The sequence below is a fragment of the Eumetopias jubatus genome, unplaced genomic scaffold, assembly GCF_037043125.1.
Source record: "Eumetopias jubatus isolate StellerSeaLion01/CBP00866 unplaced genomic scaffold, mEumJub1_p1.0 scaffold_9, whole genome shotgun sequence".
NCBI lineage: Eukaryota > Metazoa > Chordata > Mammalia > Carnivora > Otariidae > Eumetopias > Eumetopias jubatus.
In genome coordinates, this window is record NW_028274815.1 from 21373069 (window position 1) to 21388698 (window position 15630).

At 38.2% G+C, this 15630-nt stretch overlaps 1 protein-coding gene across 1 annotated transcript in view; it reads left to right on the plus strand.

Annotated features, from left to right (window-relative positions):
- The window catches only part of RAB10 (RAB10, member RAS oncogene family), an 86439-nt gene extending 73739 nt beyond the window's left edge, over nucleotides 1-12700 (plus strand). The window contains exons 4-6 of the mRNA XM_028099434.2: nucleotides 5034-5123; nucleotides 5634-5735; nucleotides 10222-12700. Of these exons, the coding sequence (XP_027955235.1) occupies nucleotides 5034-5123; nucleotides 5634-5735; nucleotides 10222-10305 (276 nt within the window). The 3' untranslated portion in view covers nucleotides 10306-12700. The remainder of the gene's footprint in view (nucleotides 1-5033; nucleotides 5124-5633; nucleotides 5736-10221) is intronic.
- The last annotated feature ends 2930 nt before the right edge of the window (nucleotides 12701-15630 follow it).

The following is a 15630-nucleotide window of genomic DNA, read 5'->3' on the forward strand; positions in this document are numbered from 1 at the left end:
AAGCACTTTTGGCTAGAAGACCAAGTGTTAAGCCAGTATTAGATGCATGATGATATCTCAATGGTAGCAATCCTGACAACTCATTACTACCTTTTCCATCGCTGCAATCAATCTTCAAAGAGAAGGGGTACCCGGGTGGCTCAGTCGGTTAAGTGTCTGCCTTCGGCTCAGGTCATGATCCCAGGATCTTGGGATCGAGCCCTTCATCGGGCTCCCTGCTCAGCAGGAGGCCTGCTTTTCCCTCTCACTCTGCCTGCTTGTACTCCCTCTCTTTCTCTCTCTCTCTGTCAAATAAATAAAATCTTTTAAAAAAAATCTTCAGAGATGCCTGTTAGTATTTAATAATCAGTTAATGATACACAGATTTTTTTTTTTTAAGATTTTATTTATTTATTTGACAGAGGGAGACACAGAGAGGGAACACAAGCAGGGGAAGTGGGGAAAGGAGAAACAGGCTTCCCGCTGAGCAGGGATCACGACCTGAGCCGAAGGCAGATGCTTAACGACTGAGCCACCCAGGCGCCCCAACAATACACAGATTTTTGAAACAAAAAAGGCTCCATTTTGGATTTTCTTAGCCTTTATTTTATGATTTAGCCAAGTAGCATATACAGTAGGAGCAATTGATAAAGAGACTGTGCATTGTTTTTCCAACAGCTTTCCAAAATCTGTGACGTGAACTGGATATCCTACAATTCAGTCCTATTCTGACGCTAACTGCCCAGCCTTAGGGTCAGATTCCCCAAGTTTAAGGACTACCCTTCCTTCAGATGTTAAGTCCTGGGTCCCCTCAGCTACCCATGCTTCTCTCTGACTTGGCTACACATTTTGGGGGTTCCCAGGACCCACTTTCGGGTTCAATAGTTGGCTAGAATGACTCCTAGAATTCAGGAAAGTGTTTTTATTTACATTTATAATTTTATTATAAAGGATATAGTGCAGGAACAGCTAAATGGAAGAGACGTACAGGCAAGGTATGGGGGTTGGGGAACAGAGAGCTCCCGTGCCATCTGGACATGCCACCCTCTGGGCATTTTGATGTGTTCACCACCAACCTGGAAGAGGTCCCCTCACTTTATTGTTTCAGAATTTTGATTCAGGTTTTACTGCATAGGTATGGTTAGTTAAATCATTGGCCTCTGGTGATTAAACTTAATCTCTAGCCCCCTTCACCTCATGGGATGTAGGGGAGTGGCTGAAAGTTCCAAATCTTTTTTTATTTTTATTTTTTTATTTGCGAGGAGGGAGAGAGAGAGAGCATGAGCAGGGAGAGGGAGAAGCAGACTCCCCGCTGAGCAGGGAGCATGATGCTGGGCTTGATCCTAGGACCTGGAGATCGTGACCTGAGCTGAAGGCAGACCCTTAATGGACTGAGCCACCCAGGTGCCCCTTGAAAGTTCCAATTCTTTAATCATATGTTTGGTTCCTCTAGTGACCAGCTTCCATTGTGAAGCTCTGTAGGCCACCCCTCTGCCCTAGTTCTTCATTAGCATAAACTTAGGTAGGTAGAAAGGGCCCTGTTAAGAACAACAGAAGACACTCTGTCACTCAGGAAATTAGGAGTTCTGTGCCAGGGCACTGAGGTCAAATACGTTTTTTAATTTATATCACAGCCTTATGCACTTCCTAGGCCGGGTGGTTTCAGTTTCCCAACATGAGAATTAAGATACATGAAACTCAGCCATTGAAAAGAAAATCTGTTTTTCTGACATATAAGAGATTGGTGTTGCCTAATTTTCACTTTGTTGAAGAAATTAAAGCTTTAACTGAAAAAAAGCTGAATTGATCCAGCAACATTTTAAAAGGATTATATATCATGGTCAAGAGGAATTTACCTAGGAATGCAAGGGTGGTTCAATATAAGAAGTCAAATCAGTCTGATACACTGTCTTTTTGTTTTGTTTTGTTTTAAGATTTTATTTATTTGAGAGAGAGAGGGAATGAGCAGTGGGGAGGGACAGAGGGAGAGGGAGAAGCAGACTCCTTGCTGAGCAGGGAGCCCAACTTGGGGCTCAATCCTAGGACCCCGAGATCACAACCTGAGTCAAAGGCAGACACTTAACTGACTGAGCCACCCAGGTGTCCTTGTAATACACCATCTTTTTTTTTTTTTTAATTAAAGATTTTATTTATTTATTTATCTGACAGAGCGCGTACGAGCACAAGCAGGCAGAGCAGCAGACAGAGAAAGTGGGAGAAGCAGGCTCCCCGCTGAGCAGGGAGCCCGACGCGGGGCTTGATCGCAGGACCCTGGGATCATGACCTGAGCCGAAGGCAGACGCTTAACCCACTGAGCCACCCAAGTGCCCCGTGTAATACACCGTGTTGATAAAAGACAAAAAGCATATGATCATGCCAACAGACACAGAAAAAAAAAATTGACAAAATCCAACACCTTTCATGATAAAAACACTCAGAAAACTAGAAATAGAACATCCTTAGCCTAGTAAAGGACATCTGTGAAAATCCCACAGCTAACAACATACCTGTCCTTACAATCAAGAAAATGAGAAGTGTGCCATTACTGTTCAGGATTGTAGTGGAGGTTCTAGCCAGGGCAATTAGGGAGAGAAGGAAAGGGGGAAACCCATATTGGGAGGGAAAACTGTATGTAAATAATTAGATTTTGTATATAGAAAATCCTAAGGAGGGGTGCCTGGGTGGCTCAGTCAGTTAATCCTCTGCCTACGGTTCAGGTCATGATCACAGGGTCCTGGGATCGAGCCCCACATTGGGTTCCTGCACCATTGGGATCCAGCTTTCCCCTGCCCCCCAATTCCTCCCCCTGCTTGTGTGCTCCCTCTTTCCCTTTCTCTCTCAAATAAAATCTTTTTTTTTTTTTTTTTTAAGAGAGCGTAAGCAGGGGGAGTAGCAGGCAGAGGGAGAAGCAGGTTCCCTACTGACCTGGGACCCCAGTGTGGGGCTTGATCCGAGGACCCTGGGATTATGACCTGAGCTGAAGGTAGATGCTTAACCGACTGAGCCACCCAGGCATCCCGTCAAATAAATAGATCTTTAAAAAAAAAAGGAAAGGGAGGGAAAGGAAGAAAGGAAAGGGAAAGGGAGAAAATCCTAAGGAACATACACCAAAAAATAAAACTGTTAGAACGGATGAACAAGTTCAGTATGCTTGGAGGATACAAGATCAGTATACAAAAATCAATTGTATTTCTATACCCTAGCAGTGAATAATCCAAAAATGAAATTAAGAATATAATTTCATTTACAGTAGCATCAAAAAGAAAAACTAGTTATGAAAAATTTAACCAAAGATGTACAAACTTACATACTGATAACCATAAAATGTTAAATGAAAGATCTTTGTAATTGGAAAGACACCCCATGTTCATGAATTGGAAGATTTCATACTGTTAAGATGGCGGCACTAGCTAAAGTGATGTGCAGATTCAGTGTAATCCTATCAAAATCCCAGCTGCTGTCTTGGGGGGTGGGGTGGGGCGTTGGCAAAAATTGACAGGCTGATCTTAAAATTCATATGGTATGCCGGCACAGGACCCAGAATAGTCAAACAGGCTTTGATATGAGGAATGACATTTAAGCTGAGATCTGAAGAAATGAGTAAAAGTTACCCAGGAAAGGATAGGGTTGGTGGAAAGAATGTAATCGATTCAAATTTAAGACAAATTAAATCTCAAAGTACTTTCGTTATCTAGAGAACTTAACTACCTTGGCTGTAGATATATTCAGGGAAAGGAGTGTTGGGCCAAAGATAGATGATTTGCAAATATTTTTCTTACTCCAGGGGATGGTTGTCTTTTCACGCTGATAGTGACCTTTGACACATAAAAGTTTTTAATTTTGATGAAGTATAATTTGCCTATTTTTTCTTTTGTTGCCTGTACTTTTGGTGTCATATCCAAGACACCATTGCCAAATCCAGTGTCATAAAATTTTTCTCCTATATTTTCTTTCTGAATTTTACAATTTTTTTTTTTTTAAGATTTTATTTATTTATTTGACAGAGACAGCGAGAGAGGGAACACAAGCAGGGAGAGTGGGAGAGGGAGAAGCAGGCTTCCCACTGAGTAGGGAGCCTGATGCGGGCGGGGGCCATGACCCGGGCCGAAGGCAGACGCCCAACAACTGAGCCATCCAGGCATCCCCTGAATTTTATAGTTTTAGGTCTTACATTTAGGCCTTTGATCCACTTTGAGTTCATTTTTGTTTATGGTGTAAGTTAGGGGTCCAGCTTCATTCTTTCGCGTTTTGAGATCTGGTATGCCCAAGACCATTTTTTGAAGACTATTCCATTGAATGGGCTTGGCACTCTTGTTGAAAATCATTTGATCATGCATGCAAGGAATTAGTTCTCTTGGCTCTGTATCCTGTTTATTCATGTACATATCTTTATGCCAGTAGCACACTCTTGATTATTGTAGCTTTGTAGTAAGTTTTGAAATCAGGGAGTAAGTATGAATCTTCCAGCTTTGCACTTCTTTTTCAAGATTATTTTGGCTGTTCAGAGTCCCTCAAGGTTACATATGAATTTCAGGGATGGATTTTTCTATTTGTGCAAATGATATTGTTAGGATTTCAGTGGAGCAAACATTTGTTTTTAACTTATTTTTCTGCATGATTTCTTCTTGTGCCCTAGCAGTGTAGCTTTTGGAGATTTTAAGAGCTCTGTAGAATTTTTAATTAAGGCTTCTACAGGGTAATACTCATTATCTAAAATCATGATCCAGCTTGGATTTAGATTATGCATAAGAGATTTCATTTCAGTTCTTTTGCCTGTATCTTCAGTTTTGGTGAGAGTATATCTAGAAACTAGACAGCCTCCTGTTGGGGTAAAATAATGTTTGACAACATCATGTCTTAGGAATTATGTTTCCTTTTCTAAGTAATTTACGAATTTGTATGGGCTTTTGGCATGGGGTGATTTCAGGGTGATTGCTTTAAAACTTCCAGATTATTAAAATGACACTGAAAATTGAGAAAAATAAAGTCATCTTTAGAGAATATTAAGCTATAAGTCATGGTAGTATGTAAATTAAATCTTCATTCCATTGTAGCATGCCAATGAAGATGTGGAAAGAATGTTACTAGGAAACAAATGTGATATGGACGATAAAAGAGTTGTACCTAAAGGAAAAGGAGAACAGGTAAAAAGCTATGAATGAAACTAATATGCTGCCCTTTCTTTGTGAAGATGGTATTGCATTTGGTAGTGGTAATGGACTGTGCTGAACTATTCACATTGTTTTATAAATGCTGTGGGAAACAGTTTATCATTTGAGTGAATGTTTTCAGTGTATATCTAACAGGTGTGGGAGAATCAAACCTTTGGTAGTATTTTCAACTGTATTTAAACTACAAAGAGGGAAAAATACAGATCAATGATCCTCAGTTTTTTAACTTAAGACTTTAAGTACCTCACTTTTAGAGTATTTGAAGTAAACTCATGAAGTGAGGAGAGGATTTTTATTATTTTTGTTTACTTATTTTTGAAAGAACTTAACCATTTGAATCGTGACCCATTGGAGTACTTCGCTTTATATAACCTAGTAGGGACTGCTTCCTTTAGAATAATATTATTTCTTACAGGGTGCTAAAGTCAACAGTTGGCACTCTATGCTTGATAATTTTGTGATGACATTTTGCTTCTATTTTAGATTGCAAGGGAGCATGGTATTAGATTTTTTGAGACTAGTGCAAAAGCAAATATAAACATCGAAAAGGCTTTCCTCACATTAGCTGAAGATATCCTTCGAAAGGTAAGATCCTATTTTTACTTCCCAAGGTGCCCAGTGTCACAGTTCTTTTTTGAAGTACTGGATTAACATACAGAAATTAGATTTTGGTGGTATTGTTCCTAAATGTTTACCTATCACCAGTATCTAACCCTCTAAAGTGAAGTAGGAACTGGGGGGAGCAGTGAGCCATTAGAGATCTGTAGCATCTGGTCACGGTAACACTCTTCTGAGCTTCCACACTGACTCTCATGTCCCCAGTGTCATGCTCCTTTTTTCAGCTTTTTGTCTGGTCTGTGGTCTTGTGGCTCTTCTGTTTACTTTTGGACTCACTTCTCTTACACATTCTTTGCATTTCCATAGATAATGTTTTAAAATTTAAGATAATAGTTACTGCTACAGAATCACTTTCTTCTATCTATATAGTCATTTCTCAGATGTGCCCGTAAAGAGCATGTATATGTTATATAGTGAATAAATCCATCCCTATATTTCATTTAGCCAGTCATTTCAATCTGTGATATTTTAAAAATTGCTGAAATATCCCAGGGAATTCATTTTACTTCAGGGTTAGTTTTCTGGGTTTAATTTGTGAATCCCCATACTTACCAATGAGTAACTTGTAGTAAAATTGGGAAATCTGATTCTCATAGGTTTCCTCAAATGACTATAGTATGCAGATTTGGTTCTGAATCCTCAGTTGTGTGTTCAGTGTATATGATACATTTAAATGCACATAAAAACAGGAAAAATCTGATACAACTCCTAAAGGAGAAGCAGGCATTGTATAGGAGAAAATTTAATTGCTTCTGGTAACCTTTGTATTTTTATAATTGAAATAACAGTATTTTTTCAAAAACCAATCCCCAAATTAAAAGGTACATGTATCTATAAAACATAAGCTATAATAGAGATGGCGTCTCAAATATAAATCGGGTGAAATTTGAGAGAAATCAAACAACTTAATTTTTTATAGTGAAGTGTAGTTGTCCATTAACTATAATTGTGTGTTCAAACCAGCAAAAAGTTATCAGTTATATTGCTATTCACAGTGACTGTAAAAGTTGTGTCCTTCTACCTCTGCCTGGTATCTATAATGTATTGAGTAATAAAAAGCAAGTTAGGATATAATACATGTAGTATGATCTTATTTTTTAAAAAATTATGTATGATGCCAAACACACATGCATATGCATGTGCACACATATGTTTGGTTATGTTTAGCAAATAAAGATCTGGAAGGATCTATACCAAACTTAAATAGTGAGTATTCCAAGTGGGTGACAGTGGTAAGGGGAAGGAGACATAGAACAGAATTATGCAATGACTCTTACATTTATATAGTTTTGTTTAGAAAATTTAGTGTATCTTTTTAAAGTTATAAAAACAACTTAAAAATTTTAAAATATTCTTTCACAGTATGTAAAGGTAAAACCCTGTGAATTCCTTGAGGAATTTTTATATTTGAAAATATTCCTGTGAGAAATAAAAATAGAAGAATAGAAAAATAAAGTACTAGATGGACAAGGAAAAATGTTCATATTTTTAATTAAATGAAATAACAGGAATAGAAAAATCCTCTTTTAATTAGTGGACTACTTTGCATTTCAGTTTCGTAGGTCACAGTGAAAAATTATTCGGTACCCACAGAATTTACCATAACACTTGTTGAAATACTCTTGTCTCTTGTGTTCTTTCTCTTTCTGGATTTTTTGGTTTTCTCCATTGTTTTTGATTTTTTTCTGTCCATACTGTGTCCCTTGATTTTCTCACTATAATCTTGGCATTTTTTTTTTTTAAATAATGCTTATGTAGTCTTACAACCTGTGTCCCAGTATGATAGATCTTCCTTGTTATATGAAAGGTTACAAAGTATGGGTATGCCAATAAAGATCTCAGTCTGGAGTCTTCCCTATGTAGGCACACCCCAATGTGAGGTCCCATTTTTTTTCTCATACACATACATATGCTTTTTGATGTGGTAAAGTTAGGAGTTAAAACATCAAACATAAACTTGCTTTACATTGGAGTATGTGAAATACAGGAGTGCTTCCTGACTAGCAGCTTTCTGTGCCATGATTTCTCTCCAGAGTTAGTAAAAGGAAAATTAACTTTAGAATGAAAGCAATTTGAAACATTTTTAACTTAATTATTTGAATAGGTAATTCATTCTCATGGTTCAAACATTTAAAATAGAGTGCAAGTGCAGAGAAGTTTCCCACCGCATTCTCCCACCTCTCATTCCTCCCCCGTAGGTAACCAGTGTAATTAACCTCTTAATTATTAATATATGAGTAAATATGAATATATATTCTTATTCCCACCCCCTATTTTTTTACACAGATAAGGCAACATGCTGTATTCTGTTTGGCACTTAAAATAAGTAAAATAATTCCACTCTTTAAATAATTGCTACTCCTTTGAGTGGATATGTCATAATTAAACAAGTTTTCTCAGTGAGGGACATGCAGGTGATTTTCAGCTTTATGATCTCATAAATCGTATTGCAGTGAATAATCTTATATTTAAATCATTTTGCAAGCATATGATTATGTGCAAGTATATGAAGGACAGATTCCTAGAAGTGGCCAAAGAGCATATATATGTACATTTTTATGATTCTGATACATGTTGCCACGTGCTGGCGCATGAGGGTTGTCCCCTCTCCTACTAGCAATGGATGAGAATGTCTGTTTCCTCACACTCTGGCCCACATAATGGATTCTAAGACATTCAGATCTTTCCCAACCTGACAGGTTAAAAAGAAAAAAAAATTTAATTTGCAGCTCTCTTATGAGTATGGTGAGCATTTTTAAAGATAGTTTTAAGAATCACTTTTATATTCCCTTTTCTGTAAACTTGTTTTACTCCTTTGCTCACTTTTTTAGTTATTGGCCCTTTTCTTATTCTTGGCTAGGAATAGCTTAAAGTTGTATTTAATAAACTTGATTAATACTTTTGGCTTTAAAATGTTTTACTCTGCATGGGATATTTCCTTTTTTCAGAGAGTCTCTTTCAAGGATCTAAGTTAAATTGTAAAAGGATAGACTGGGAGTAGTGAGGTGTTAAGTGAATGAATATAGTGACCTCCCTGTTTTTTATTTTTTTTAAACATCCATGTACTTTTAACTGACCCACACCTGGAAGTTACCAGAGAAAGAATATTTCCTGTGTAACCATATTCTTTTGCTGTGAGATAGGTGCTGAGGGGCTTTCTCTTCTGTCATTTTTCTCAAGATCTGCAATAGGAATAAAGTTGGTTGTTCAGGAAAACGCAGAGATTTTTTTAATGCAAAACTTGTAGCTTTAACATATCCATAAGGCAGTGGAGAGTAGGTAGGTGAGCTCAAAGTGCAAGTCGAAATTTCACCTCCATATGAGTTAAGTAGGGCTTCTCTTGGGCTACATGACTTTTTCTTGTTTCCATGCAAGAATATGTTCCCAGTTACATCCTAGCTTTTAAAATTTCATTCAGGATGACCTACTGTTAACACAACAGCCTGGATAAATTTCACAGACTGATACTAAGTAAAGGGTATCATACAGGAAAGAATACATAAAACGTGGTTCCAGGTATTTGAAGGTCAAGAGCAGAAAAAAAATTAATTTCTGGTGACAGAAATGAGAGTACTGGTTACCTTTAGGAGGACAGTGCCGGCTGGAAAGGGACACGGGAGCTTTCTGGGGGTATTATAGTCTGTTTTGATCTGATAGCTTTACTTTATATACTAAAAATCTGTCAAGCACAATTAAGATTTGTATACTGTATGTAAGCAGTTTCAAAAAAAATGTTCCTTTCATACATACCATATAGGCTATCCATTGAAAATATATTCTTTTGATTTAAAAGTAATATTTAGGTTATTGGGGAAATACAGGATTATTCATAGAAGAAAATAAAATCACTCATAAACCCACCACCTAAGGGTTTTCTACTGTTAACATTTGGTGTCTCTCCTTTTGATTTTTTTCTATGTCCATTTTTAACATGAATTACACAACTTGGCATTCTGCCCTACCCTTTTTCTTCCACTTAATGTTAGCATATCATTGTTGAGCTTGCCTTTTTAAATCTGTGGTAGAGCATTACAAACTTCAGTCTCAAAAGGCAAGTAACTAGACAGAAGGGGCTGTTTCACTTCTCTGAGGTTAGACTTGACCCAACATTGGTTTTATACAGATGCTCGATAATGCTTCTTAAATACTAGATACTCAGAGGTCAGGGCTAAGAGTTATTAGCAAACCTCTGTGCAAATGAGAGCGGAAAAGATAATTTGAAGCTTTATTAAAGAGATGCCTAGAGGCCTCTAGACATTTCACAGCTTGGAGTAAGCAGGCAAAATGTAGGTCGAAAACAAAGCTGCCAGTCTTTACTGTGCATGGGAGAGAAAACCTTAGCTCGTGTGATGTGAGTTACATTTTGTTACCTTTATGAGAATATTTCTGTGGAATCGTGATTTCTCCATAGCACTGTTTTTCATGGGTTACTTCCCTTGTGTGTTTGTTCCAGACCCCTGTAAAAGAGCCCAACAGTGAAAATGTAGATATCAGCAGTGGAGGCGGCGTGACGGGCTGGAAGAGCAAATGCTGCTGAGCGTCCTCATGTTCCGTCAGTTGCCATCCGCCCCCCTGTTCTCTCCTCTTGCTGCAAAATAAACCACTCTGTCCATTTTTAACTCTAAACAGATATTTTTGTTCCTCATCTTAACTATCCAACCCACCTGTTTTATTTGTTCTTTCATCCGTGACTGCTTGCTGACTTTATAATTTTCTTCAAACAAGAAAATGTATAGAAAAATCATGTGTGTGACTTCATTTTTAAATGTACTTGCTCAGCTCACCACTGCATTTCAGTTGTATTATAGCCCAGTTCTTCTTATCAACATTAAAACCTATAGCAATCATTTCAACTCTATTCTGCAAATTGTATGAGAATAAAAGTTAGAATTAACAATTTTATTTTGTACAACAGTGGAATTTTCTGTCATGGATAATGTGCTTGAGTCCCTATAATCTATAGACATGTGATAGCAAAAGAAACAAAAGCCAGGAAAACACTCATTTCGCCTTGAATATGTAAATGGGATTAATTTTGTCCTGTGCCTTATGTGGAAAGGAACCTCTTTGGTTTTTCCTTTTGTTTGTTTGTTTTGGTGGAAGCATGTGCAGGAGACATACATATCATCCAAACATAAACCATTAAAATGTTTGTGGTTTGCTTGGCTGTAATTTTCAAAGTAGTTAATTGAGGACAAAGGGTAATGCAGAAATGATAGCTTTGGTTTGCTGAGTCTTATTTTAAGTGGCCTTGATATTTAAAACTATTCCTGCCACCAGTTCTTCTCTTTGGCCACTTTTTCCTTGTGTCTGTCTTCCTGCATGCTGCTTTATTTGCTTCTCCTTCCCCCACCACCCAATGGTATGAGTTATTTAAAAATGAAAGGGGCAAACTAGTAGGTTTTTCAAGTTTAACATAAAGTACTGATTTACCTTGCTAAGTAAACTGAAAGATAAATTCTAACTGCCTACTACTATCAAATGTCTTCCCCTCATTTTCTCTCCCTCCTAGAACTTCTGCCCCAGATCCCTCCATTCGCTCTCTTACTTCATGCTCCTCTTCTCCTTCCCCCTTTGTTCCCTCTCTATCCACCGAGTTTACGACCGGAAGAGTTAATTGCATGCACTAGTGTTTGGAGGGTGTTGTGGTTTGTCTTTCTAATTAGGTGTATAGCCTATTCACTTTCCTAGAATAAATCTTGTAACCGAAGTTTGAGTCTCCGTTCTGGCAACTCCTCTCGCAGTTTGGTAGCCCAGTAAAGGTTTGGTTGGTTTTGGTTTTGGTTTTGTTTTAAGTGGTGGGAAGGAGGAGTGAAATTTATTAACATGTTTGCCAAATATACTGAGATTTGGCCTTTGAAGAACACTTTTTCAGTGTTAAGTTGTCTTTACCTTAAGATTAGAAATACTTGAGAATATTATTAATTTTAAGTCCTGTCTTCACATCCCTTTGGAAAATGTGTATTACCATGGATTTGGGAAAAGAACAACAAAAGGCTTTTCATGTACAGATAAGATCTCCAGCTATCTCTAACCCTGTCCTGTTTTCACTTCATTTTTCTAGTTTGGCTTCATTGCTTATCACCAGGATAGGGTAAGTTCAGTTTGCTATGCTGCTAGCATCCTCAGATGATACCTTTGCTGAAATAATTGTGAATAGCATGATTCATTTCTAGCAGAGGCTGAGTTGAGGACAGCAGCTTCCATTGAAAAGTCTCTCTTGTGTCGTGGATAGCATTTTAATGCCCTCTTGGCTCACGTCAACAGCATAGGGACGTATCTGCTGTAAACATCCATGAATTTTTCAGACAGTTTTATATGCCTCACTGGTTGTTGTTCTTAGGTTTTTCCTTCACTTGACTTTATCATTGTTTACTAGTAAAAGCAGCATTGCCAAATAATCCCTAATTTTCCACTAAAAATAATAATGAAATGATGTTAAGCTTCTCAAAAAGTTATAGGTTAAACTTACTATTGTTAGATTAATTTTAATGTATGTGTTGCTTTCCTTCATCTGGAATGTGGCAATAGCTTTTTTATTTTTAACCCTCTTTAATCCTTATTCAATTCAGTGACTTAAGGTTTGAGAGCTGAACACTGGGATTTTTGGGTAAAAGACTGACAGTTTTGTTTGCATAATTATAATCGGCATTGTACATAGAAAGGATATGGCTACCTTTTGTTAAATCTGCACTTTCTAAATATCAAAAAAAAGGGAAATGGAGTATAAATCAATTTTTGTATAACCTGTTTGAAACATGAGTTTTATTTGCTTAATATTAGGGCTTTGCCCCTTTTTCTGTAAGTCTCTTGGGATCCTGTGTAGAAGCTGTTCTCATTAAACACCAAACAGTAAAGTCCATTCTCTGGTACTAGCTACAAATTCGGTTTCATATTCTACTTAACAATTTAAATAAACTGAAATATTTCTAGATGGTCTACTTCTGTTCATATAAAAACAAAACTTGATTTGCAACTGTGTGACTTGGTTTTCATTTATTTATGGAGTTGAAGATGGAGGATTACTTCTGAAGACAATGCAAAATAGCAAACTGAATATTAGAGGAGCAGAAATAGGAGGAAAATAACTTTCTCAGCCTAGGGAAACCAGAAAGCAATTTCAAGAACTATCTTTGGTAAGAAACTACATAAAAAAATGGAAATCTCTGCAAAATCATCCTAGTGTCAAAAGAGACACCACAGTTGGTCACTTCCCAGCCAACAACACTAGAATGTGCCAAAGGCCAACTGCAGCTGAGCACAGCTGATTACCCAGGGGCGCCAAGGTAGGCTTTCAGCCTGGAGGGCGAATGCTTGTTTTAGCAGTGACTCTCCTCTTATCTGAAAAAAGTATTTCCTACTTTTTTTGTGAACCATAAGTGGCAGCTTATGTGATGTGGGGCTCCATCCCAGGACCCCGGGATCATGACCTGAGCTGAAGGCAGATAATTAACCGACTGAGCCACCCAGGTGCCCTGACAGCTTTGTTTTATATAAAGAAAAGGTTAATCCCATAGTAGGGCATTATTAGTCAACAGAGAGAAATATTTGTTGACAAGATTATCTCTGCGGGAAGGATAATGTGTAGAAGTTTTCTCATCCTGCAGTGTTGATAGGAATCACCTGGAGTGTTTTTATTTTTAAAGATTGATTTATTTGACAGAGGGGCTTCCCCATTCACTCTCCAACTTTTTCTGTTTTGTGTGTCTAGGGTGAGGCCCATGATTTTCCTTTTGAGACTGATATAGGAAAATAGAACATGGTCTCTGCCCTTAAATTTGGGATCTAGTTTAGAAAGCAAAAGCAATCATTAGCTAAGTGTTTATAAGAGCCAACAAGGGGTGCCTGGCTGGCTCAGTTAATAGAACATGCAACTCTTGATCTCAGGGTCATGATTAGTTTAAGCCCTGCATTGGGCATAGAGCTTACTCTTAAAGAGATCCAACTAGATGTGATTCAGATTTTAAGTACTGTATTAATAGTTAAAAGCAAGTTCCGTTGATGGGAATAGTTGGCTTTTTGAGGGAATAGGGACATGAATTGGTTCTTAGGTAAGTAGACTGATTGGCTAACGCTGAGGGGGAGGGTAAGAAGGGGGACCACAGGTAAATTCGAAACAGGCTTTGCTTATGTGAGAAACCAGAAGTCCAGCAGCTGGACAACGATAGGCAACGGGGAATCCTGGTGAGTCCTCAAGAGTGGTGAGCGCAGTGCGTGTGTGAGGAAAACAAGTCTAGATGTGTTGGAAGAGGAAGAAGCTGGAAGGTTCTGGAGATTGATCACATAGGAAGTTAGTAGGTTAATTGAAATTTGAATAGGACCAGGCTAAAATGATGGCAGAGGGCAACCCAGGGTTTTAAGTTCAAATGTGTGAAAGGGAAAGAATATTTTTTGCCTCCTAGGGATCCTCCTAGTTACTTGTGGCACTGTTCTGTGTTCTTTGGGTTATGTCCCCAACGACCTGGTGAGATGGTATCCAAAATACCATTTATTTACAAAATAACGGTCTCAGATTATTTTGCCTAAGATTGCACATCCCATTGGTGCTGGAGTTGGATTTTTTGAAACCAAGCCTGACGCCAGTACTCATTGTTTTCACCTTCACCTTATCACAGTTTCTCAGGATAAGGGCTTATGGTTTGGTTATGATTTTAATAGGGGTAATACGGGCTCTGTGCCAGAGCTAACAAAGAATTCTGGAGTGTAGTCTTACCTAGTTAATGTAACCACTAACCAATGTAACCATTGAGGCTAACATTGGCCCCTTCTAACAGTCATGCCCTTGAAAGTACTTGGCCCAGTTAACTAATAGTTTAAATCCATATTCCACCCCCACCCCCTGCACCCTGCCAATTTTCTTTCCTCCTACTCCAAACCATCTTTTGGCTGAAAGTAAACAATAAGGTAGTTGCTTTTCACATTTCTCTTAATTGGCTTTCTAAGGCTAGACTTTGAGGGGTACCTGTGTTATTAATCACTACCACAAGTAATGATGAAAAAATTCAATACAGGAGAGGGGAAAGAAGGCAGTTGGATATAGTTTATGCCAAATTCCTAGGTGGATTTGAGATAGTTTGTAATAAATGACTAGTACAGTATAACTTGATGCAAGATTAAGGGTCCTATGGGGGCATTGAGGGCTTCAAGCTTTTCTGGGACACTGAATTTAGATCTGAGATTTCCAGCACCAAGATAAAGAGAGGTGTTGTCCTGTTGCATCTTAAAAAGAACGGTTGCTAAGAAAAAATATCTAGTACAAAATTCAGAAATTTCTACCAATAAGGTTTATTGACTTTCAAAGTGAAAAGGTCTCCAATGCAAGTTCATAAAATGAATAAATTTGCTTGTCATTTTGCTCTATCGTTTTTGCTAATTTCTGTAAAACAGAAAAGTACATTGAAAACCCATGGTGACATTTCTGCAGGGAGCTGAAGTAATGAGTGTAGACTTGTAGCTTTCTGGTGATATGACTTGCTATATAGACAGAGTTTATTTGCTTCTTCAAGAAAGGGTAATTACCATTCTCATTTGATTCTGAAATGATCGCAGCTCGTCTTGACTGGAGCTAGAGTGTAGTCAGTCCAAGATTGAGCTTTCCCGTGAGTGCTTGAGGTGTAGGGTTTTAGTGGTAAGTGGAAAAGGTCCATTGACTTTAGACCAGATGTGCAGGGGTCAGAGTGGATATGGCTTTGAAAATGATCGGACTCATAGGAGAGGCCGTTCACCCGGGCCCCTCCTAAAGTGCTTAAAGCCTCCTAAGTGTCACGTGGGCAATTACAGAAGCCACGGGTCTGGCAGGTTTTGAAGGCAGATGCCACAGTGGACTACCTGTGAGGCTGAGGCGCTTTCTCCAGGCCCGCGC